General features: G+C 46.2%; 1 protein-coding gene and 1 pseudogene across 4 annotated transcripts; one reads left to right on the forward strand and one right to left on the reverse strand.

Moving 5' to 3' along the window:
• Positions 1-2979: 2979 nt before the first annotated feature.
• Positions 2980-23356, forward strand: Tbc1d20 (TBC1 domain family member 20). Of its 4 annotated transcripts, none has more exons than XM_059261621.1 (8): positions 2980-3167; positions 10711-10896; positions 13780-13860; positions 16521-16707; positions 16864-16965; positions 19831-19972; positions 20786-20898; positions 21136-23356. In XM_059261621.1, exons 1-8 carry the CDS (start codon positions 3101-3103, stop codon positions 21389-21391), a joined length of 1134 nt encoding a protein of 377 aa, XP_059117604.1. In that variant the 5' UTR covers positions 2980-3100; the 3' UTR covers positions 21392-23356. The 4 variants fall into 4 exon arrangements, with proteins under 4 accessions (XP_059117604.1, XP_059117606.1, XP_059117605.1 ...); XM_059261623.1 differs by having other exon boundaries at positions 19831-19902; positions 20711-20898; positions 21136-21373; XM_059261619.1 differs by having other exon boundaries at positions 2981-3167; positions 20711-20898.
• On the reverse strand, positions 7987-8449 carry LOC131909786 (small ribosomal subunit protein uS15-like; annotated as a pseudogene).
• Positions 23357-24629: the final 1273 nt, after the last annotated feature.

Raw genomic sequence — 24629 nt, forward strand, 5'->3', positions numbered from 1 at the left:
TCCGTTTTAGAACCCTTTTTTAAAGCTCAAGTTTTAGGTGGAAATTCTTGCCAACATGTATGGACGCCAGTGTCCCACTTCATTTTTTTCCCTTGCTGAAAAGATATGAGGTATGATTTAAAGTCTGAAACAAAGATAGTCTGTTGGTTAGAAGAAAAGCTTCATGACTCAGTATAAGTGCTTTATATATTTCAGTAATTACAGGTCGAGGGATAGAGCTTGTAGAGTGCTTCATTAACATGCACAAAACCCTAAGCTGGATTCTCAGCACAAAAGAAGTGACTGACTGCAAGAGAGTCAAAAGTTCAAGGTCATCCTTAGAAACATAGCAAATTGGGATTAGCCTTGGCCACTAGAGACCTTGTATGTAAAAATACAATTTAAAGACCACAAAACATAAACAAGCAACAAAGAGGGGAAAAATGGGTTGGAAAGGCTTTGTTAGAAAATCGGGATACTTAACGAAAGCTTTTTCATTGGCAGAACACTATATTAAACTCAGTCTGGGTTTCACATGCTAGATAAGTGCTCTGCCACTGAGCCACGGCCTAGAAAAAGGGATTATTAAATTTACAAATGAAGTTTCAAATGTTCACATAATTTTAATTGAGTTTATTAATGATTATTATAACCTGTGAGGTTAGGAATAACATTTTAAAAAATTTTAATTTCAGTCAGTTGAAATTAAGGAAGAATTAAAATTGGGAATTTCTACGTTTATTAAATATTAATTTTAAAAGTCAAAATAACTTCAGAGTTGCTGTGGAATAATCCTCTTGTACACTGTAAAGATTTGTCACTTGAATTGGTTTAATAAAACGCTGATTGGCCAGTAGCTGGGTAGGAAATATGGGTGGGGTAACCAAACTAAGGATGCTGGGAAGGAGAAGGATGGAGTCAGGAGTTGCCAGCCACACACAGAGGGAGCAGGAGATGAACATGTCATGCTAATAAAGGTACTGCCACGTGGCAAAGCATAAATAGAAATATGGATTCATTTAAATTTAAGAGTTAGCTAATAACAAGGCTGAGCTATTGGCCAAGCATTTATAATTCATATTCAGCCTCTGAGTTGGTTATCTGGGACTGGGCAGTTGGGACAGAAAACATCTGTTTACACAATGTAATCTCTTTTACTCATGAAAATTCCCCAGGAAATGCTCCTTTAAATTGTGTGTGTGTGTGTGTGTGTGTGTGTGTGTGTGTGTGTGTGTGTGTGTGTTTTGGGGGAAGGAAAGAGAAGCCATGTCCAATATTTTTATTTCATCGTGTTGTCAGTATGTATGTTCTTTCCATAAAATGATCAACAAAAATTTTGCTACATATAACCAGGAGTAGGTTGACCTTTTTGACACAAATACTGCATTTTTCTTTAAGATTGGTCTCAGGGTTGGGAGAGATGGCTCAACTGTTAGGAGCACTGGCTGTTCTTTCAGAGGCCCTGAGTTCAATTCCCAGCAACCACATGGTGGCTCACAACCATCTATAGTGGGATCTATAAATGTCTGTCATAAAGGTGTACATTCATATAGAGCCCTCATCCACTAAATAAATAAATAAATAAATAAATAAATAAATAAATAAATAAATAAATAAATAAATCTTTAAATTAAAAACAGATTGGTCTCAAGGGAATGCAAAGTGGTTCACAGAAAATTAGTAACTTATCCTTTAGAGAGTCCAGGAGTGTTCAACCCCAAGCCAGCTATGAATGAAGCCCAACACAAAACCATACATTTACTTAAAACATTACCAGATGTTTTGTGTGTGTGTGTGTGTGTGTGTGTGTGTGTGTGTGTGTGTGTGTGTGTTTGCATGAAGCCAGAGGACAACCTCAGGAATACCCATCCACCTCTTTTGGCCTGGAGCTCACTAATTAGACTAGACTGGCTGGCTAGGAATCCTCTGGGAAGACCCTTTAAAAAGGTCTTTGGAGGGCAGGTGGTGGCAGCAACAGCGCATGCATGCCTTAGGAGGCAGAGGCAGGTGGATCTCTTGAGTTCGAGGCCAGCCTGGTCTATAGAGTGAGTTCCAGGACAGCCAGGGCTACACAGTGAGATCCTGTCTTTAAAGACCAGGAAGAGACAGACAGACAGACAGACAGACACACACACACACACACACACACAGAGACAGAGAGAGAGAGAGACAGAGAGATTGATTTTGCAGAGTAAAGGTGTAAACCTTGGAATCTGGGCTAGAGAGAAGGATATGGAACCAGGAAGGGCCAATACTTATAGAAGCAAAAATTAATAACAGGGAGAATAGAGGAGCTCATCAAACAAACTCAAGGGAGCATCTTCACTGGAGATCTGGGAGGTGAGGCAGTCTCTGGGGAGGCCCTTAACTAAGGGGGTGAAAATAGTAGCAGTGAGGTTGGAGAAGAAGCTCATCAAACAACTAGACTCATGGGAGCATCCTCACTAGAGATCTGGGAGATGAGGCAGTGTGTGTGGATGACCTATCCGAGGCATTACCCTCAGATGTCACTGAGCTTGGGTTTGAGTGTGTGTCCAGTTAGAAACCCGTAGGTGAGGAGGAGCCCAAAGACCTGATTCGTCCAGTAGCATTTTGACCAAAAGATCACCCCTGCACAATTCAGCGAGGTAGCAGTGCCCCATAACCATCTCCATGAACTATGGCCCTACCCCAGCGTTGTGCAGGCATAGCCAGCGGAGCTGCATAAGGCGACCCTGCTAAGCTTGGGGAGCCAGGTATGACCGGAGGAAAACAAAGTCTGCGTATAACCTTGGAGCTTGGCAGTGTCCAGCCTCGTGAGTTCAGTATTTTCTTTTCACAACTATTTCACAGATAATAAAAGCAAAAGCAGTGACAAGATGTGGCCCAGCATGCACGCACAACAAAGTTCTGAGAGTCCATCCTCCGCACCTGTTTTCCACTGTCAAGCCGCATGCGCGCGCCCCAGCCCCGCCCATACCAAGACGTGGGTCACGTGGGGGCGTGGCTGTCTGCGCGCCTGCGCGTCGCAGGCCGACGGAGACCAGCCTGCCCCGGCCGAACTGGGATTACATCGCGGTGGGAGCCGCGCCTCAGGCTCCGCCGCCAGCCGGGGCTCGGGCTGGGGCCCGGGCCCCCGGGGATGGCCCTCCGGTCCTCAAAGGGCGACGGCTCCGCGGGCAGCTGGAACCGCGGCACAGGGAAGGCAGGTACGCAGGGCGACGGGCGAGGGCCGCGCAGCGGCCGGGGCCTGAGGGGGGCGGCGGCGGATGAGGAACCGGGCCTCGCCCCAGCCGCCTCCCGCCACGTCCGCAGAGCCGGCTGCCTTTGGTAGGCGGCTGCCGGAGCTCCGGCCTCCACGCTGCACTCGTGACCCTAAAATTCTCCTCTGCACGCGCACACACACAAACTCGGGCAAAGTCGCCACTGTCCGATTCCAGAAACTCCCGCCGGTGAGACTTCACCCCACACTCCCTCCTGCTCAGCTACTTTCTGGCCCTTCCCTCGGCCCCATATGTTAGTGTTCTGTTGTGCACAAAGCAGTGCTGTTTTCTGTACTCTGCCGTCTAAATCATTTCTGTGAAATCTTGGTTTTGTTGTGCGTGTGTTCTGGAATGCAGTTCCCATATGGTGGCTGCTTGTTGGTAAGAATTCCCGTACCAGGTGAGCTAATCCAAAGGCGCTGTTCCACTTGCGTCCCCTGACAGGTGGTGCGCATGTTAGAACCGACCCTGTTATCCCACCCCTGTGTTTGGATGATGTTCCTAGATTCCACGCCTTGTTTCTCCAGACTGATTTTCTGTTATTCCTCTTCTGTCATCTGATAACTGGCCGCAATTGAGGCTCAGTCTGTGAGCCGCTTTGCTGGGCTCTTTGGTATTTGTAACAACCTTGGCTTGTGTCTGTGTGGCACCTCTCTTTACGGCATAATAGCCAGGGTGCCTGTGACCTGTTGCAGTGCATCTGTGTCTTGGTTGCAAAACTTCAGGCCCTCCAGCTTGTCTGGCTGGAAAGGGAATTCAGAGGAGCTTTCTTAGTTTAGATTGGTTTCAAATATATTGGCGACCAAATTACTAATGCTAAAAGTTATCTTTTGTAGAGCTCATGGCCAGATTGGTGTGCTCTGTTTTTCTCCATTCAGTCAAGTATTCTTTCTTTGAAGAGGGCAGGAAGTGCTAGAAGCTGGACCAAGGACCCGGAGCTACATGGCCAGGGCCTTTTTACAGTTACTTTCAGAAAGGATCTTGATAATTTACCCTGGAACTTACTATCTTCCTGCTTCAATCTATCTTTATGTTAGTACTTAATGAATTCCTAATAGTTTGGTTATGTTTTATAGAAATGAATTAGTACTATCAAAGAAAAAGGGTACTTGGGCCTATTTTCTTTTAACAGGAATTTTACCATGAATATAAGATTTTCATAGTCCACTGCCCATGGTTTATACAGACATGGTGCTCAAATGTATTTTTTTCAACCCCCTTCCCTTTTTTTTTTAATTTGTTGTTGTTGTTGTTGTTGTTGGCAGGGTGCGTTTTTTTTCAAGACATTGTCTCACTGTGTAACCCTGGCTGTCCTGGAACTCACTCTGTAGACCAGGCTGGCCCCCAACTCAGAGACCCACCTGCCTCTTGCAGGGACTCATAGATCCCAGGGTGGCCTTGATCTTACTTTGTAGCAGAGAGTAGCATTGTCTGTGTCTTCTGCCTCTACCTCTATGGTGTTAGGTACAGGCATGCACTGCCACACCTATTAATACTGTTATTTTTCTTGTCTGTGTTTTTCCAGTATATGTGCTGTGGAACTACATTTTTTGTTTGGTTGGATTTAGGAAACAGAGTCTCAATATGTAGCCTTAACTGTCCTGGAGCTCCCTTTGTACACCAGACTGGTCTCAAGAAAGCTTTACCGTCTTTTAAGCAGAAGTTAGATTGGATTTTTAAAATATTAACATTTCACCAGAACCATGAAACCCAAACCAGAATAATATTCCTATAAAATGTTAGCACTGCCTAGGCATAGTAGTCCACATCTTTAATCCTAGCACTCCGGAGGCAGAGGTAGGCAGATTTCTGTGAGTTTGAGGCCAGCCTGGTCTACATAGAGAGTTCTTGGTCAGCCATAGCTACACAGTGAGACCCTGTCTCAAAAATAGAGTAGGTAGAGGTTAGGGTTATAGCTTAGTAGGCGATTGCTTGCCTACAGTGTATGTGAAGCCTGAGGTCCATTCTCCAGTAACAGGAAGGGAGAAGAAAAAGATCTGCTTCAGTGGCCCTTTTAAAATAAGCATGTTAGGGGTAGGGGTTTAGCTCAGTACTAGCACACATTTATCTGCCATGTACAAGGCCCTAGGCTCCAGCCCCAGTGCCATAAAAAAAAAAAAAAAAAAAATCACTGGAGAGCAGGCCAAAGTAGTGCCGTTATCATCTCTCTTTGGTTGAATCAATTACTTTTCAGGCATCTAGGTTTTATTTATAGTAGTTGTAATATTTTGTAAAAGACCTCAGGCAATCATTTTATTTCATCATGGTGATGATAGCCAAGTCCTCTTCCATAAAGGAATTTGGAAGCTATCAGCTTAGGAGTATATGATACACCATGCCTCTGAGTGAAGCATAAAGAAATCGTTAGTTGAATTTACCTTAAAATAAAACAGACAGTAGGCATGCATTTCAATCTTTCTCCGATTAAAGAAAGGGTAACTGACTTTTCTCTTTGTAGGATAAATAGGATGTTTGTGAATCAGTTGTCCAGGGTGACCCTGATGCTCTATGGTGCAGGCTGGCCGTTGGCCTCACTGTGCAGTCTATACACCACTAGCTCACGAGTTCTCGGAGTTGTTTTTTCTTTCTTATTACAATGATACGCCATACATTGGGCTCAGGAAAGAATGTGTAGGGGTGGCATGTGTAAAAAATGACTTCCTCATCTGCCACCAAGCTTTAAGCTTGTGACTACTGAGTATATATGGAGGTCAGAGGACAGCTCCCATGAGTCACTTCTGCCACCTTGTGAGATCTGGGAATAGAACATGGGTCATCTGGCTTGTATGCAAGTACCTTTTCCCATTGAGCTATCTCACTGGCCCTGCCAACCTTACTTACTGGGAGGTTAAGGTTAAGGAAGGCAGTATCCAAGTGGCCAGACAATTCTCTAAATCCACATTTGAGTACCCTTCTCAGGGAAGCACTCAGAGTTGTAAGGAAAGCCAGAAAATCTACAAAATTGTTTGGAACTCTGCGGTGAGCCACACCATGGTGTGGGAAAAAGTAATGCCACTTACTATGGGGCAGTTTTTTCCAGACGAGCAGAAACTGAGATAAATAATTTATTCAACTACACATGTAGTTTTTGAGTTCCACATAGTCAAAATTGAGGGTTAGCCAGGTTCAGTGGGCACACCTTTAATCCCAGCACTCAGGAGTCAGAGGCAGGCAGAACTGAGTTCCAGGATAGCTAGGAGTAGTGAGACCCTGTCTCAGAAACAACAGTCAGACATGGTGTCTCGTGCCTTTGATCTCAGGACTCAGGAAGCAGGGTTCAAGGCCAGCCTGGTCTACAGAGCAAGTTCCATAACAGCCAGAACTACAAAGAGAGACCCTGTCTTAAAAAACAAAAAACAGCAAAAAGCTGAAAACATCAGTGAGAAGTAAGTATTGGAACCATGGTTTGGTTTAGAATTAGTTAACCCATGGCTGTGTCTTTGCCTAGACCTCTTGGGAATCCAGGAGATTGCAAACTATGTTCTTTCCCCACATCACTGAATACTCACTGGGAATGGGTAGAAACATGGCTTTTCCGTACTCTGGGCAAAGGGTCAACAAAACTTGGAAGTGACTTTGGGACTGCGACCTCAGTGCTCTTCTTCCCTGTGGTGTGTGGAGTGTGCAAGGATACCTGCTGCCAGAGTTTTACATGGCGCTTATATTGTACTTACTGTTGGAAACTAATTCAGCTCCTGCTTAGTTTCCTGATCAGCCTGTGCTGTCGAGGTCACACAGCATGCGGAGCTCCTGTGGTAGGTAGGGATACTTGTGAAATATGCATAGGCCCCAAGTTCATCCCCAGCACTGCAAGAAAAAATTAAAAACAAAAAACAAAAAGACGTTGCTTACTCTTCTTGATCCTCTTGGAAAGCATGCAGACTTGAGTTCGAAGGCTGTAGCCCTGCAGGGAAAGCCCAGGCTGCCTGCAGAAAGAACCCAGCCCAAAGTTTCGGCTCCCCTACTCCAGTTGTAACTTCCTCTGCTCTCTCCCTGTGCCTGTTTCTTGGCCATGATGTTTTGTTTACATGACATGTCTTTGCTCACACTCTTTCCTCTGCCAGGAATGCTTTGCCTTTGACATACTCTTCAGTGTGGTAGTTTTCAGGAGATTTCAGAATCAATTCATGGCAAAGTCTTTCCTCATTACCTTAGAAATAGTCTATCTTCTGTCATCCTTCAGGGTTTTCAAATACCCTATGTAATAACTGTGTCCCTTCCTGCTGTGAGCTGCTCAGGAGCTATAAGGGAGCCATGGTTCATCCTTCACCTCAATGTTGGTACAGACCCATTAAACGATGGACCTCCTAAGTGAATGGGAGCCAGCGAGGGAGGCACAGCTGAGGCAAGAGCTTCACATACCCCAGAAACATTCGGCTGAGCTCCTTTACTGAGAGAAGAGCCTGGTTTGTTTTGTTTTTTTTGTTTTTTATTTCTAGGTAAAGGAGCCATTTAATGTAACATCCTACCTGGGCCAGTCTTGAGAGTGAAGAGAACATTTTGAATTTACTCTGAGAAGTTATGCTCAGAGGCTAGACTTACACCAGGAAAATCTCAGACACTGGTCATCCTCCTGTGTTACTAGGGACAATAACAACAGTCTAGCAAGACAACAGGTTTACCTAGGCCAGAAATCACTGTGTTATCTTCCTGTCTGACCTCCAATAGCATGTGACTCCAAAACTCTGTTTGTGTGGCTCATATGTCATAGCTCACACAGGTAGGTCACCAGGACTCCTTTTTTTTTTAAAACACAAAACACGAATTTATTCAAAGTGATTTTATTGCTGTGTACACAAGAATTTATGCCACTAGAGCAGAGGCTGTGGATGACTCATATTTCCAATTGGGTGGGAGGACCCGCTTAGTCTTATAGTAACGAGCCAGCCGGTGAGTTCTGCTCTCTGTCAGAATCAGGCGGAATTTAGCATCCTTATCCTTTCTGTTCCTCTCAAGATGCTTTCGGACAGCCACCGCTTTCTTAATCAAATGGTACAGATCCTCAGGGAGGTCAGGGGCAAGGCCTTTCGACTTCAGGATTCTCAGGATTTTATTACCAGTCACAAAACGGACCTGCGCCACACCATGCGAGTCCCTCAGGATCACACCTTTCTTGGCCAGTTTGTAAATTTGTTCCTTCACATCAGCTTCAGCCACGTGGGGACGCTACAGCGGTAGGGCAGCACCGACTGGGACAGGCCCTTCCCGGGAGCGTGCATGCGACCCATGATGGCGGAGGTCTGGCAGCAAAGAGAGATCACCAGGACTCTTAACAACTCCAGTTGGTGTTAATAACATCACCTTTGTCATGAACACAGTTGTAGACTACTGTCTCAGAATAGGACATTATTGAGGTGATCTGTTCAGTAGTAACTCTTCCAGAGTCTAAGATACCGTGTGATACTGTCACTTAAGTCAACCTGCCTTCTTCTGGGGGTGTCCGCCTTACATGAACCCTAGTATCTCATATCTGTTCTCTAGGTGTGTGTATGCCTATGTAGGTTGGCCTGACCTACTGTAGTCTCTTTGAACTCTTGGCTTTACTGTCTACATACAAGTTTTCTTGACAATTATAGTGTACTGCCTTGTGACATTTGGTGCTTTTGTGTTAAAATTCTTGTAGTTTTTATTTTCTCAGTGGTGCAGGTAACCATAAAATCTAAGAAGTGTCATCTGCTGTTTATAAAAGTAGACGTTCCACTTAAGACCCAAGAGGCTTTGTACTATTGAAATGGGAAAACGAAGACAGATAGCAGTCTCAGATGCTCATCCTTACTTTCTAAAAACTAATTTTTGAGGCAGAGGCAGGAAAATCTCTGCGAGTTTGAGACCACCTTAGTCTATATAGCAAGTTCCTTGCCAATCTGCAATCACTGAGATCCTGTCTTTAAAAAAGAGTTGAGCCGGGCATGGTGGTGCATGTCTTTAATCCCAGCACTTGGAAGGCAAGCAGGCAGATCTCTGAGTTCAAGGCCAGCCTGGTCTATAAAGTGAGTTCCAGGACAGCTTGGGCTTCACAGAGAAACCCTGTCTTGAATTCTCCCCCTCCCCATAAAAAATCATTTTTGTTTTTTGAAATAGGATCTTATAGCCCATGAACATGCTATGTAGAAGAAAGAGGCTGGCTTTGAACTTGGGATACTTACTCCTGAGTCTACCTCCCAAGTGCTGGGAATAAAGGTACACTCCATTGTACCCAGCTTCTAAAATAATATGTCAGCATTATAAACTGGCTATGAGCAACATACTCTTACATATGAATGTGAGCTACTCTGGCTGGGATGTAGGTCAGTTGGTAGGGTCCTAGGAAGCCCTGGGTTCAGTCCACTGCACTGCATAAAGTCAGGCATGACAGCACAGGCCTCTCTTGCAGCACTCAGGAGGCAGAGGCAAGAGGATCAGACGTTCATGGTTATTGTTGGCTTCATGGAGAGCAAAAGACAGAGGCTAGAAAGATTGTACAGGAGTTAAGAGCACTGACTGCTCATGCAGAGGGCCTGGATTCAGTTCCCAGCACACACGTGGCTGCTCACAACTATCCTTAACTCCAGTTCAGAGGATCCGAAACTTTTTTTCTGACTCCACTGGCCCCAGGCTTTGATAAGGTGCTCACACAGACATACAGGCAAAACACAAATATACAGAAAAACAAAACAAAACAAAAACATTTTCTGATTGCCAAAGATGAATGGGGCTTCAAAAAATTTTTTTTAAATTTTTATTTTACGTGTATGAGTGATTACCTTCATATATGTATATCTGGTGCCTGCAGAGGCCAGAAGAGGATGTTGGATCCCCTGGAACTGGAGTTGCAGGTAGTTGTGAGCTGCTGTGTGGGTGCTGGGAACTGAGCTGGGCCCTCTGGAATGCGTTGTACACTTTTAACTGCCAAGCCATCTCTCCAGCCCTGAATGTGACTTTTGGCAATCTGTTGACTTTCATACAATGTCACAGCCTCTTGAACCACCAGACACTATAGAAACCTATACTCCTTTGACATTTGGCTTTTGAAAATGTCTCCCTGCAATTCTGGTGTTTTACAAGTTCTGTTAGCTTGTGACTGGAGTCTTGCATATGGTTTTGTTAAAATGTAGAGTTAAACTTTTTTTTTTCCAGTGTTAGGGGTTGAACTCAGGACTTCTAATATGCTAGGCAGGTCCTCTACCACTGTACTACCCAACTCAAGAAGAACACTTATATTGAGACACCTGTGTTCTATGAAATTTGAACAGGAAAACAGAGACAATAGCTTCTACTTACTGAATACTTCCTAAAACTATAATTCCTTGTTACTTATTTGGGGTCCACATTGTGCAACAAATATGTGTAGGTTGTAGAAGAAGCAAGCATGAGGATCCGAGTTGTCTAAGAGAAGGTACCTGAGTTACATCAAACCAAGTTAGAAGACAGACCCTGAAGTAGAAGACTGCATGTGCTAAGTGTGTGTTTCATCCTCTGCACACACACTGTTGATCTGTTTGTTTCCTAGACTTTAATGCCAAAAGGAAAAAGAAGGTGGCGGAAATACACCAGGCCCTGAACAGCGACCCCACCGACGTGGCCGCCCTCCGACGAATGGCTATCAGTGAAGGAGGCCTCCTGACTGATGAGATCAGGTGCCAAGTATGGCCCAAGCTCCTCAATGTCAACTCCAGTGAGCCAGCGCCTGAGTCAAGTAAGAGAGGAAAGCCTGGGGAGGGGTATTTTGACTAGGGATTAAAATATTGTCTAGCTAGAGGAGTTTATTGAAAATGCCTATCTTGGGGGCTACAAAGATGGCTCAGCAGTTAAGAACACTTGTTGCTTTTTCTGTTTGTTTGTTTTTTGGTTTTTTTCAAGACAGGGTTTCTCTGTGTATTTTTGGTGCCTGTCCTGGATCTCTCTCTGTAGACCAGGTTGGCCTTGAACTCACAGAGATCCACCTGGCTCTGCCTCCCCAGTGCTGGGATTAAAGGCGTGTGCCACCACCGTGGCTGATGGCCTCACTATTGCTTTTGCAGAGAACCTGGGTTCAGTTCCCAACACACATATGGCAGCTAACAACCATCTGTGCCTCCAGTTTTAGGAGATTTGGTGTCCCCTCTGGCCTCTGGGGGCACTACAGAAATGCTAAGATTCCTTGGAGTTCCAGAATTCTTTAATTCTGCTAGAAGCTGTTCCTTAACTAATCTGTAAGCCATGCAGTTAAGAGAGTTCTGAGAGCAACTGAGAACAAGTGCTATAGCCAATGCCCACCCTGCCACCTCTGTGTGCTGGATGTGCTGGGGCTTCTCTCATTCATTTGGCAAATCTTGGTACCCCTGAGATGTGCCACATACTGGATGTGATTAAAATGACTCATGTGCTAAATAGTTTAATGATGTGGTGCCAAGTGGATGCTGGGTTGCTGCTTGTTACCAATGTTACAGATGTTTGAAACTGGCTGCCTGGGAGCAGTGGACTTTGTGTTAGAAGGGCAGTCATGTGCTTTGTCCTGGATTGTCATTCTAAACTGCCCCTGTCTGATGTTAAGATGAAGAGAGAAGGGCTGGAGAGATGGCTCAGAGGTTAAGATCACCGACTGTTCTTCCAGAGGTCCTGTGTTCAATTCCCAGCAACCACATGGTGGCTCACAACCATCTGTAATGAGATCTGGTGCCCTCTTCTGACCTGCAGATATACATGCTGTATACATAATAAATAAATAAATCTTTATAAAAAAAAAAAAAAAAGATGGAGAGAGAGAGTGGGGGTGGGAGGGCTGTGGTGTGATGTGAGCATATAAGTCTTGCACAGGCTCCTCTGGTAGCTTTCTGTGTAGATTGTAAGGAAAATCAACACTTACACAGCCCTTGGCTTGGGGTGAAGGAAATACATGTTTATATCTGTAAACCATCTCTCTAGCTCAGTCAATAAGAGCATTTGCCTAGCATGTACAAAGTTCAATTCTAGCACTGTATAAAACTAGTTGCGTGGCACATGCCTATAATCCTAGTACTGGGTGGTAGCATCAGGAGGATCAAGGGTTCAAGGTCACACCTTTAATACCAGCACCCAGGAGACAGACTGGTGGAGCTTTGTGAGTTTGAGGACGGCCTGGTCTACAGAGTGAGTTCCAGGACAGCCAGGGGCTGCATAGGGTTCAAAGTTAGGGCTGGAGACATGTCTCAGTGGTTAAGACCACTGGCTGCTCTTCTATATGATTCAGGTTCCATTCTCGGCGCTAACATGTCAGCTAACAACTGTCTTTAACTCAATCTGGGGATGACACCCCCTTCTGGCCTTCTTGGGCATTGCATATATGCAGTAGGCAAAACACCCATCCATATATCTGAAATAAAAATAAATCCTTTTTTGTTTGTTTTTGTCTTATGAGACAGAGTTTCACTGTGTAGCCCTGGCTGTCCTGGGAACTCACTCTGTAGACCAGGCTGGTCTCAAACTCAGAGATTCACCTGCCTCTGCCTCCCAAGTTCTGATGGTGCCACCATCACCCGGCTAAAACTAAATCCTTAAAATACGCACACACACACTTTGTAGGTACAGTGTGATATATGTGTATATACATACACACACACACACACACACACACAGACTTTTCAGGTGCAGTGTGGTGTTTTAATATGCAGTTGTTTGTTAGCATTCAGTGTAGTTTCACTCCAGAACCACTTCCACGCCCATATCTTCAGATGCTCAAAGCCCTGCATGTAGAGTTACAGTGCTTGTGTGCTGAACACAAACTGTGCCGCGTTCATAATCCAGTCAGTTCTCATGGTAACCCAAGAGGTGCACATGGACAAGAACAACCTCACTTTACAGATGGGGGCAGTTTGTTGTGAGGACAGTGGCAGTCCACAGTAGCCCAGACCTCTTGACCTTTTTGTCCCCTCCCATCCTTCCTTACATTGCTCAGGACAGTCTCTTCCCACCCTGTGCTCATCAGACTTGCATGAAACAGTTGTGTTTAGAACAAACTAGAGCTTACCTAGTATCTTTACTGGTTATTTTGTTTTTAGTGGCAGCGGGCATCTCTCTCTCTCTCTTTTTTTTTTTTGGTTTTTCGAGACAGGGTTTCTCCGTGTAGCTTTGCGTCTTTCCTGGAACTCACTCTGTAGCCCAGGCTGGTCTTGAACTCACAGAGATCCGCCTGGCTCTGCCTCCCGAGTGCTGGGATTAAAGGCATGCGCCACCACCACCCGACTCATTCTCTTTTTAATTTTTTTTTTTTTTGGTTGGGGTCTTGCTGAGTAGCCTGGGTTGGCTTCAAACCTGAGGCAGTCCTCTGCCACAGTCTCCCAAGGACAGGGGGAGCTGGGATTCTACCTTTACCTGGTGCTTAGATCCAGGTGTTATATCTTAAGTGATGTCCTCTTGAGGAAAAGGCTGCTCTGTGTGTCCTTTAGGTCTCAACTATCATACAGAAAGTAGTTTCTGTTACTGTTTGCTTGCTCTGTGGTGGTGCTTGCCGAGAGTTTAACTCTCGGCCACTGAACTATACTGGAAGCCCCAGAAGAATATACTCTTTCTCTGGTTTCCCAGACCTCTTTGTGATAATACCATGTTCCTCTCTCTCTGATAGGGAAGGATCTTCGACATATGAGCAAGGATTACCAGCAAGTGCTGCTGGATGTCAGGCGGTCTCTTCGGCGCTTCCCTCCTGGTGAGCAGATTTCCTGACTTACCACATCTGGAGTGAGGCTTTTCGTCCCTTTGCATTACCTTATTGTGTTGATGATTGCCAGGGTTGGGTTGTTTCCTTCCTAGCAACCAAAACACTCATGTAGAACCCTGCTCTCAGGCACTCCAGTGGGAACACAGGGAACCTCACTGTGAAGTCCTTGTGGCCCAGAGGTGGCGGGTAAGAGAAACAGCTCTTGCATCCTTGTCTGCCCTTGTGCCCTGGAGGAGCTTTCTAGGGATTGGCAGGGCACGGGTCTGGCTTTGGAGAGCAGGTTGGTTTGGAATTGTACTCTAATGGGAACTATTAATATTTTCATTTGTGTTACCTGACGTCTGTGGTTACTAGGTCCCTTGTGATGGATGGAGGGTTCCTTTCCCTGCGTGTTCGCAGAGTATGTTACTGAAATTGCTTCTTGCTTTCCAGGACAAGAAAATGACTATACTTTCTGTTTTCAAAATGGAAGGAATTGGGTAGCAAAACCTCATCTGTATAATCTAGCTTTCTTCTCATGTAACTCTACCTTGACTTCTGAAGAGATATGGGCGCCTCTAACTCTTTTGTCACACTGAGCTGAAGCAAGCTCTGGTTGGGACACGTGTATTACAGGCCTTCTGCCCTACTTGGATCTTTTCTTCCTGGGAAGCTCATGAGGCTCCCACAGGCTGGTAGCCAGTCAGCGTGGTTATGATTCAACATATCCCATGGCCCAGTCCCCTTGTCCTACCCTGCTGGTCCGGGTGAGGTGACGTAGGGCCAGTGCCTCCCTGTTTTCCTGTGTCCTTTATTCATTGCGTTTATGTCACTGGTTTGTGACTTCTGCACGATGGCTTCTTCTCGGCATTTTAAACCCTTTGCATTCATGTCCTCTGGACTAGCCTGACCAATCTTAAACCAGAAATTCAATCAGGCTGTAGCTCTTGCTCTCGCTGCTTTCATGGTTTCACTTAATTCTTGGTTTTCTTTATTTTCCTTGTTTATCTTTACAGTGTACCTCTTTTGAGAAGGTGGAATTAATATGGGCAAGGAGTGACCTTTGCTCTTACCTTGAACCTTTATTGTTTAGTTTAATGTGGGCCTTTATCTTGCTGTTTTCTCTCATAAATCCTGCTTTTAACTGAAAGCTAAGCTAAGAGCATAAGAAATCTGTGCTTAGTGGTATTCTAAAATATGTCATGAGATCAAGGCTTGATATTCTTCAGTAATTTTTATTTACAACTCATTCTTGGAACTCAACATCATTGCTCATGGGGTCTCACAGATACCAGGCAGTTCGGCCTTCCAGTTTACACTGACCTGCTGTGCAGGTGGAAACCTTTGTGGCAGGCCACCCACCATCTCCTGTCAGCTTTCCACAAGGCCACGTGTGCACATCCGTCAGTGTGCACCTCCCAGTGCGTTCGTTTATTTTTCATATGGCTTTTTTCAAACTGGCTAAAGCAGGACTCTGCTGAGCAGCAAATATTAGCTGCTTCTCAGTGACCATTTTCTCCAGTTCATATAATTGCAAGCATTGGGAGTTTTCTGGATCGATTTTTAGTAGAGGAATTGGAACAGATTTTGATAGCCCTCCAACCAACAGCAGCTTTGGTTTCTTTGGTGCCGTGGTTTTTAATTCCCTTAACAGAAACTTGGGGTTCAAGATCACTTTCAGATCCAGGGGTACCTTGTAAATACAGAGTTTGAACTCTCCAGCCTTCTTGACTTTGGGTGACCAAGGTACACGGGCTGAGCATGGCCTTATCCCCTTTGAACTCTGACCATAGGAAGAACAGGTTCATAATTCGTTACCAAAACAAATGCTCCAGAGAACCACACTGTCGTGGCTTCCTGGCCCTGTACTCTAGAGCTGTCTTGATCCGGTGCCTCTGCTTCCAGCTGCAGCTGGAAATTTTGAGACCATCTTAGAACATTGGCTTTGGCTTAGAGAAGAATACAACAGATTTAATTTTCATATAATTCCTTACATAATTTCATTCTAAGAAGGAGGGCAAAGAAATCTCTAGATACTTTTCTGCTGATCTCCTGTAGAGTCACACATCACCACATCAATTGCCTGTCCCTTTCTTTTGATACATACACCGGTAATTTTGTTTCTGAACTATTTAAGCAGCCATCACAGCCCTTTTGTCCAAAATATCTATTCCACAGAGTAGTTCCTCTTTCACCGTTATTTTTATCACAAAAAGAAGTACAGATTCATGGATTTGCTGCTCGGGTCCTCTTTGGAGTCTCCTCTACTGTCAACAGTCCCTTTGTGTGCACGGCAAGCCAGTTACTCTGTCCCTTTCTGCTTATTTTGCTTTGTCTGGTGTTTCCTCAGGAAGTTCAGGGTCATGTCTGTGATACTGGTGACAGGAGAGCCACTGAAGTGCCGAGCTCGTGGCAGTGTGGCACCTTGGAGGCATGTGCAGTCTTTCCCCGTGATTGGCCGTGCTGACTGTAAGGTTTTAGTTAGGTGTTTGCCAGGCCCTTCTATGTGGTTCTTCCTGTGTCAGGTGCCAGCAGCAATATTTTTCAAGGACTGCCAACTTGTTTGTAATTCATTGTCTGTTAGTGGACATTTTTTTCTGAAAATCATTGCTGGCCTAATCTGCTGTCACTAGGCTCCTCGCCAATTCAGATGCATCTCCTCTCCCCAGGCATGCCCGATGAGCAGAGAGAAGGGCTTCAGGAAGAACTAATCGACATCATCCTCCTCATCTTGGATCGAAACCCTCAGCTCCACTACTACCAGGGCTACCATGATATAGTGGTCACTTTTCTGCTGGTGGTGGGCGAGAGGCTGGCAACATCCCTGGTAGAAAAATTATCTACTCACCACCTCAGGTACCTGTGCATCTGATTTTGTGCCAGGATGAGTGTCACTCCCCCAGCCTCCTCAGAATAGTCAGATGTCTCAATAGTTTGAGCCCACTCCATTCACCAGCCCTAACCTGAATGTTGGACCTGACCAAGTACATTGACTGGATTATCTTCCCATAGGGATTTCATGGATCCCACAATGGACAACACCAAGCACATCCTAAATTATCTGATGCCCATCATTGACCAAGTGAACCCAGAACTCCATGACTTCATGCAGAGGTGAGTCTATCTTTGTGTATATACGAGACACACACGGCAGCCCAGCGCCATGCTCTTTTGGCTTTTTGTTGCTTCACAAATCTAGCTTGGTTGCATCATCATATTAATGGTTAGTGTTAAATTCTTCAGGCTTCTTTCTGTCCATTAGAGGTCTGAACAATTCAGGCCTGTCCATGGTCTTGACTGGATACTGTGCTTTTGAGGGCATGTAGGGATGGTAGCTCATGGCTTGAGGAGCTTGAATCTGGAGGGTATGTCATAAATGCTTAGCAGAGTAAGGCAAAAGCTACATGTGGTGCCACATGCCTCTAGTGAAGCACTGGCAAGCTAAAGACAGGAGGATCAGAGAGTTCAGGCTAGGGGCTAAAGAGACGGTTCAGTGGCTAAGGGCCCTTGGTGCTCTTGAAGAGGACCAGCGTTCCAGTTCCCAGCACCTACATTGGGTAGCTCATAACTGCCTGTTTCTCCAGCTCCAGGGAATCCAACACCTTCTGGCTTCCATAGGCACCTACACACATATGTACGTAGTAACACACAGACACATACAAATATAAAAGTAAAATTTTATTTTTACTAAGTATTTATTTTTTGGGTTTTTTTTTTTTTTTTTTTTTTTTTTTTTTTTTTTTGAGACAGGGTTTCTTTGTGTAGTCTTGGCTGTTCTTAGAACTAGCTCTGTAGACCAGGCTGGCCTCAAACTCATGGAGATCCACCTGCCTCTGAGTGGTGGGATTGAAGGTATGCACCACCACCACCCAGCTTATTTTTATTTCTTGAGACAGAGTCTTACTATGTAGTCTTGACCAGCCTGGAACTCATATGATGATCCTCTGCTTCCTAAGTGCTGGGATTAAAGGCATGTGCCACCATACCCAGTGGTAAAAATAAATTTCTACAAAATAATACAAAGAATTCTAGGCCAGCCTTGGCTATGTAATGAGTTTGAAGCCAATCTGAGATACACAAAAACCTATATTTAAAAAAAAAAAAAAGCCGGGTGGTGTGGTGCACACCAGTAACAGAGGCAGGCAGATCTCTGAATGTGAGGCCAACCTGGTCTACATAGTGAGTTCCAAGCCAGTCAAGGCTACATAGTGATACCCTGTCTCAAAAAAGGAAAAAAAATTAAAAAGTAAAAACAAAACAGAAGGGCCTGGAAAACTGGCTCAGAATGCTTACTGCTCTTTTATAGGACCCGGGTTCAGTTCAGGGCACCATATCAAGTGGCTCACAGCTGCTCCTAACTGCAGTTCCAGGAGGCCTCACAGGTACCTGTGTGGTCTACATAAACACACACAGCCTCACACACACATATAATGATAATAAATAAATCCTTTTTAAGATTGACTTTAATGTGTACGTGTGCATTGCCTGCATGCCTGGTGCTCGAGGAGGCCAGAAAGAGAGCACTGGATCTGCTGGAACTGGGGTCACAGATGGTTCTGAGTGGACAGTTAGGAGCTGTTTAATGTGTATGCCGGCTACTGAACCCGGGTCCTCTGCAACAGCAGCGAGTGCTCCTAACTGCTGAGCCTCTCTCTAGCCCCACAGCTGGGTTTTTGGGGGGGTTTGTTTTTTTGAGACCTGGTCTCACTGTTTAGCTATGACTATCCTTGAACTCACTATGTAGATAAGACTGGCCTTGAACTCAACAGGAGAGATCCTCCTGCCTGCCTCTGCGTCCTGTGTGCCACCATGCCCGACTGACGGGTTTTCTAAGCCTGTGTCAGCAGGAAACCACAGTGCAGTTCTCTGAGAGAGCTGCTCCTTGTTGTGAGGTGGAGGCTTGTTGAACATTAGAAGAACACCCAGGGAGGTGAGGGAGCTGGGACACTTCAGTATTGCTGTCACATGTTGTCTGTTTTTCTGATGCTGAGGATCAAACCCAGGACCTTTTACATGCTAGGCAAGCACTCTGCCAATGAGCTCCTTCCCCAGCCATCGTTGTACTTTTTTGTTTTGTTTTTAGAGATAGGGTTTCTCTGTAAAGCCCTGGCTATCCTGGAACTTGCTCTGTAGACCAGGCTGGCTTTAAACTCAGAGATCTGCCTGCCTCTGCCCTACGACCCTCAGTGCTGAAATCAAAGGCATGTGCCACCATGTTGTGCAATTAAGATTTTGTGGGTTTTTTTAGGTTTTATGCCCATTGGTGTTTTGTCTGCATTCATATCTGTGTGAGGGTATTAGATCCTTGGAACTGGAGTTACAGTCAGTTTTAAGCTGCCATATGGGTGCTTGGAATTGAACTGGGTCCTCTGGAAGAACAGCCAGTGCTCTTAACCACTGGGCCATCTCTCCAGCCCCAAGATGTGGTTTTTTTTTTTTTTTTTGTTTTGTTTTTGGTTTTTCGAGACAGGGTTTCTCTGTGTAGCTTTGCGCCTTTCCTGGAACTCACTTGGTAGCCCAGGCTGGCCTCGAACTCACAGAGATCCGCCTGGCTCTGCCTCCCGAGTGCTGGGATTAAAGGCGTGCGCCACCACTGCCCAGCTCCCAAGATGTGTTTTTTAAGAAGAAGCTAGTGTGGTGGCACACACCTTTAATCCCAGTAGGGGGAGGGGGGGGAGACGGGGGACACGGGCAGATCTCTTGAGTTCAAGGCCAGCCTGGTCTACAGAGCTAGTTCCAGGACAGCCAGGACTACACAGAGAAACCCTGTCTCAAAAAACCAAAAATAAATAAAATTTAAAATACATATATATATGAGAGAGAGAGAGAGAGAGGATGCTGAGTTCCTTAGTAGCGTAATTTTTCAAGAAGTATATTTTCTATATACTTCTTCCTCATTAGCTCTTGAGAACAAAGACAGCAGAAAGGGATGGGATGAGCTGGCAGGGCACCTAACATCTGGATTTCCTTTGCTCCTAGTGCTGAGGTGGGGACCATCTTTGCCCTCAGCTGGCTTATCACCTGGTTTGGGCACGTCCTGTCGGACTTCAGGCACGTTGTGCGGTTATACGACTTTTTCCTGGCCTGCCACCCACTCATGCCCATTTACTTTGCAGCTGTGGTAGGTACACTCTGGGAGGCTGTGACTAGGTTCCCTGTTACCTGTCCAGCTTGATCAGTGTTCTTGAAGGGGACAGATAGTAGTTCCCCAGCTGGTGACCGACCTCCCAGTCTAAGAAGGATTAGGAAATGTTGGTTAAGCAACTATTCTCTCTTTGAGACTTCTGACCCTTCAAAGCACCAGAGTGTCGTGCGGCCGTTAGTGACCCTGCTGACACCTCCTGGAATGGTTTAGCTAGTGGACATTGTGATGGGCACAGGTGACAGTTCAGTCTGCCTGCCAGTGCAAGGCTTCAGGAAGGGAGAAAAGTCTGGGATTAGGCTTGAAAGAGGGGTGGCTTATGGAAGAGTGTGGGGCTCCTTCCCAAGTGCTGAGTGGAATGGAGAGTGGCCTTCAGCAGCTATGAACGTGAGCACTCCTGTCAGGAAGATGTCTACAGGAAACAAGATGGCCGTCAGGCTGTTCTAAAGCTCCTCAGAGTCTCCTGGAGCACTTTTCTTCTTCCTAAAAGAGTATCAGTTTGTTTCACCCTAAAGGGTGACACTTGAGCAGACAGGTATTCTGGGAGGACTTGCTAGAATTGGTCAGTCTTTCACATTAAAGGTAGTGTGGGATATAGCATTTGCCAAACCTTTGGGCTGAGCACTGTCTGTTACAAAGACTTAGGTCTGTGTGTGAAGAAAGGCAAGTGCCCAAGTCCTGTGCCTCTGTGTCTGATTCAAAGCCTGCCTTTGCCAGATTGTGCTGTACCGGGAGCAGGAAGTCCTGGACTGTGACTGTGACATGGCCTCTGTCCACCACCTGTTGTCCCAGATCCCTCAGGACCTGCCCTATGAGACGCTCATCAGCAGAGCCGGAGACCTCTTTGTTCAGTTTCCCCCTTCGGAACTTGCAAGGGAGGCGGCTGCGCAGCAGGAGGCTGAAAGGTGAGGTGGGGGAGGCGCTGCTGCAGCAGGGCAGTGGAAGCCAGCGGAGGGAGGGAGGGAGGGAGGGAGGGTCGACCTGTCTGGAGGGTTCAGGTGTTTACAGAGAGCTACACTGGAGCAGATTCTACAGGCCAGAGAGGTCTGTGTCATGAAGAGCTTGCTGAGCTGTAGCCTGCTCTGTAGCAGCTCACTCAGTGTCTCCTGCCTTTCTCTGCCACCTTCTGCTCCCATCCACAGAACGGCGGCCTCTACTTTCAAAGACTTTGAGCTGGCCTCGGCCCAGCAGAGGCCAGACATGGTGCTGCGGCAGCGGTTTCGGGGACTTCTGCGGCCTGAGGCTCGGACGAAAGATGTCCTGACCAAACCAAGGACCAACCGCTTTGTGAAACTGGCAGTGATGGGGCTGACAGTGGCACTTGGAGCGGCGGCACTGGCAGTGGTGAAGAGTGCCCTGGAGTGGGCCCCCAAGTTCCAGCTGCAGCTGTTCCCCTAAACTCAGCCCAAGGAGCCACTTCCTCACCCAGTGCACCAAGCTCTCCCCATTTCCAGAAAGGTGCAAGAGGGTAGAAATGCTGTGATTAAAGGGTTTCTGTCAGGGTGTTCTGTTGTGCCACCCTTGGCAGCTTGTCTTGTGGTTTTGGTGGCTAGTGGCAGAGCTGCCTGACACTGGCTCAGTGGACCTGAGTGCTCTCTAACTGGTGGAAGTGGCTCTGGAACACCTGGCTACCCAACTCACTGCCTAGAAGAAAGTTGGGCCCAGAGATGCCCTCCTTCCAGCACCCCATGTCCTGTGTATCCTAGACAAAGCAGGCAGGGCTGCCGACAAACAAAGTCCAGCCTTGGGATGCGAGCGAGCGAGCGAGCGAGGGGAGAGAATGATAGCCTGGGAGCCAACTGGTCAGAGTCAGACAGACATGAGCTGGGGTCTAGTTAAATTGCATGATCCCAGCCTAGAGATCCTAGCAGAGGAGTGTTAATCCCCTGGACGACGTTGCCTGGGTCTCCCTGTTCTTTCTCTACAAACCACGTGACATTACCTGTAAAGACATTTTTAATACTATTTTTATGACTGTATAATACACCTAACATAGCAACTATTCTCACTTAAAAAAAAATCACTTGTGTGTGTGTGTGGGTGCCCACAGAGGCCAGAAGTGGGCTTCAGATTTCCTGGAGTCTGGTGTGGGTGCTGAGATCTGAATGCTGGTCCTCTAGTAAAGCTGAAGCAGTAAGCGTTCTTAACTGCGGAGCCGTCTCTCCAGCCTCCTCTCTCCTGGTTCCTTCATGGGAGAAGCTATCAGCGATGAGCTTGTACTGGGCTAACATTTATTTTTTCCTTTTTTGGAGGGGAATGGAATCCAGGGCCTTGTACATGTGAGGCAAGTGTTCTACCACTGAATAAATAACACCAGACTTTAGTAGTTTTTATTTTTGAGACAGGGTCTACCTAAGTTGCCCAGGCTGGCCTTGAACTTTTGATCCTCCTGCCTCAGCTCCTGATTATCTGGGATGACAGGATTGCACCTGAGATGTGTTCCCTGCTCAGTTTAGTCAAAGTTGCTTTGTGAACAGCCCCATGCCCCACAGTGTCACTTCCCGTCTCACTTTATTATTTTCCACTAATCACCCACCTTGGCCTGCCTGTATATTGACCTCCTCAGCTGCTGGTCTCAGAATGGGAATGTCCTTGGAAACTTGCATGCAGACAGGTTTTGGCAGGACCCCACACTACCAGCCCCACTTACCCCTGGGCTCCTCCAGGAGGGGTACATGGGATCCATGGGATCTCTCTGTCTTCCTAGGATGGCTTTGTTAAAAGCGAAGCCAGGTTTTATAGAAACTCTGGCTTGAAAACAAAAGTGCCTTTTGCTGCTTTAAAGAGTGTGTAGTGGGAAGCATTTACATGCTTCTGTTTTCTTGATCTTTCCTGGGCACTCTTCTCCAGTCCTACCATGTCCAGACCTATGTGTCCCCTGTGCTCACTGTATGCAGTGGGACGCTCTGCGAGCCAGGCAGCCACAAGCCAGAGCGCACAGGAGGTGTCCAGCCTGAGTTACACAAAGCACTTTAACCAAATCAAGCTGGGGTGAGTGATTCACAGGGATTAATTCAGGACAAAGGAGGATTTTCCAGGATCCAGAGTGATAAAGTGACAGATACTGTCAGTCTACCACGGGAGCTTGTCATCTGTGCCTCTAGCATACTTGAGCTATAGGGAGTGTGCTGGTTGAGGGGAGGGGCATGGGCCCAGGGTCCAAGCCACAATTCTGCATCCAAACAAGCAGGTGGCACTGGCTTGTGCTGAGTTGAAGAGTGGTGTGTGCCCACACAAGGACTCCCTGCTACTGAGGAGAAAGCGCTGTCAGTTACCTTCAGGTATTTACTTATTCTGTAAAGATATGTTTAGATGGTTTGTACAGAGCCCTGTATGAAATAAACACCCTTATGTGGTTCCTAATCACTTGTCCTTGTAGCTCCACTGCTTGCCTGGAAATGGACCCACCAGCTTCTACTCTGGGCCCCTCTGGGGTCTGGGCCTGTGGTCTGTAGACTAGTCAACCTTGGCTGTCAGCACACAGTCTTTCCAGTTCTGTTCCACATACAGGTGTAATGAGTTTAGGGCAAAAGGCCTGGCTCCGGCAGCCAGAAAGGGCTATGCCAGCCATTTCCCTATCTTGATACCAGCTTAGACACAAGAGAAGCAGTTTAATCAGCACATGGAACAACGGTCCAGTGACCTCAAGTCATCTTTGGGGTACTGACATGAGAAAGAATTGGGAAGAGAAGTCACATAATGAAGTAGTTCTGTTGAGGGTGTGACTTGGCACTAACTCAAGTCCAGGGTAGTCCGGGCCTTCCCACTACTACCTGAAAGGACCAGTGCCTCCACCTCAGTGATGACTTCTGTAAGGTGCAGCCTCCTGTTCGTGGACAGTGCTCTCATCTGGGAGGGACTTGTCTTCAGGGCTTTGTTTAGGACATGTTTATGACACGGGCCTCAGGGAATGAGCTAGGTTAGGTGGGCAAACGCTCATGTGATTAACATGCCCAAGAAGAGGCAAGCAGGAGACTGACCCAAATTCAAGGCTGAGACTCCAGGCTTCCATCCTTCCATCCATAATCTCTTTGTGGGCACGAGTAAGGACTTTTAGCCAAAGTATTTTATTTTATTTTATTTATTTTTTTTTTTTTTTAGATTTTGTTTTCAATTATGTGTATGTGTGATTGCAGGTGTCCTCACAAGTCAGAAGGTGGTATCAGCTGGAGTTACAGGTGACTGTAAGCTGCCTGACCCAGGTGCTGGAAACTGAACTTGGGTACATGCTCTTTCCGGGTTTCCTAAGTGCCAGTCATACAGAAGTGTGGCCTTCGTCCTGCAGCTGCTGTGGGTACCATCACAGCTAGTGACGGGTGCAGGATGTGCTCTGTGCCTTTTTGCTTTGCAGGCCTTCAACTCAGAAGGCCAGGACTTGGATTCAGAACCTAACAGCCTGTTGTGGAAGGAACACTCCCGCCCATCATGTCTAGTTTCTGTCTACTGAGGAACATCTGAGAGTTGCCTCACTCGGCTTCTATCCTAGCTGTTGTCAACCTGTGGATCATGACCCCTTCAGCAAACCTCTATCTCCAAAATATTTACATTATGATTCATAACAATAGTAAAATTACAGTTTTAAAGTAGCAACAAAAATAATTTCATGTTTGGGGATCATCACAACATAAGGAATTAC

This window comes from Peromyscus eremicus, chromosome 4 (assembly GCF_949786415.1).
Source record: "Peromyscus eremicus chromosome 4, PerEre_H2_v1, whole genome shotgun sequence".
NCBI classification, from domain to species: domain Eukaryota; kingdom Metazoa; phylum Chordata; class Mammalia; order Rodentia; family Cricetidae; genus Peromyscus; species Peromyscus eremicus.

Bases quoted from the DNA above. Each gene is read 5' to 3' on its own strand.
- Tbc1d20 (XM_059261619.1), top strand. From the start codon at position 3,101: ATGGCCCTCCGGTCCTCAAAGGGCGACGGCTCCGCGGGCAGCTGGAAC. The intron at 10,897-13,779 runs GTAAGAGAGGAA...TCTCTCTGATAG, and splicing joins TGAGCCAGCGCCTGAGTCAA to GGAAGGATCTTCGACATATG. The intron at 16,966-19,830 runs GTGAGTCTATCT...CTTTGCTCCTAG, and splicing joins CTCCATGACTTCATGCAGAG to TGCTGAGGTGGGGACCATCT.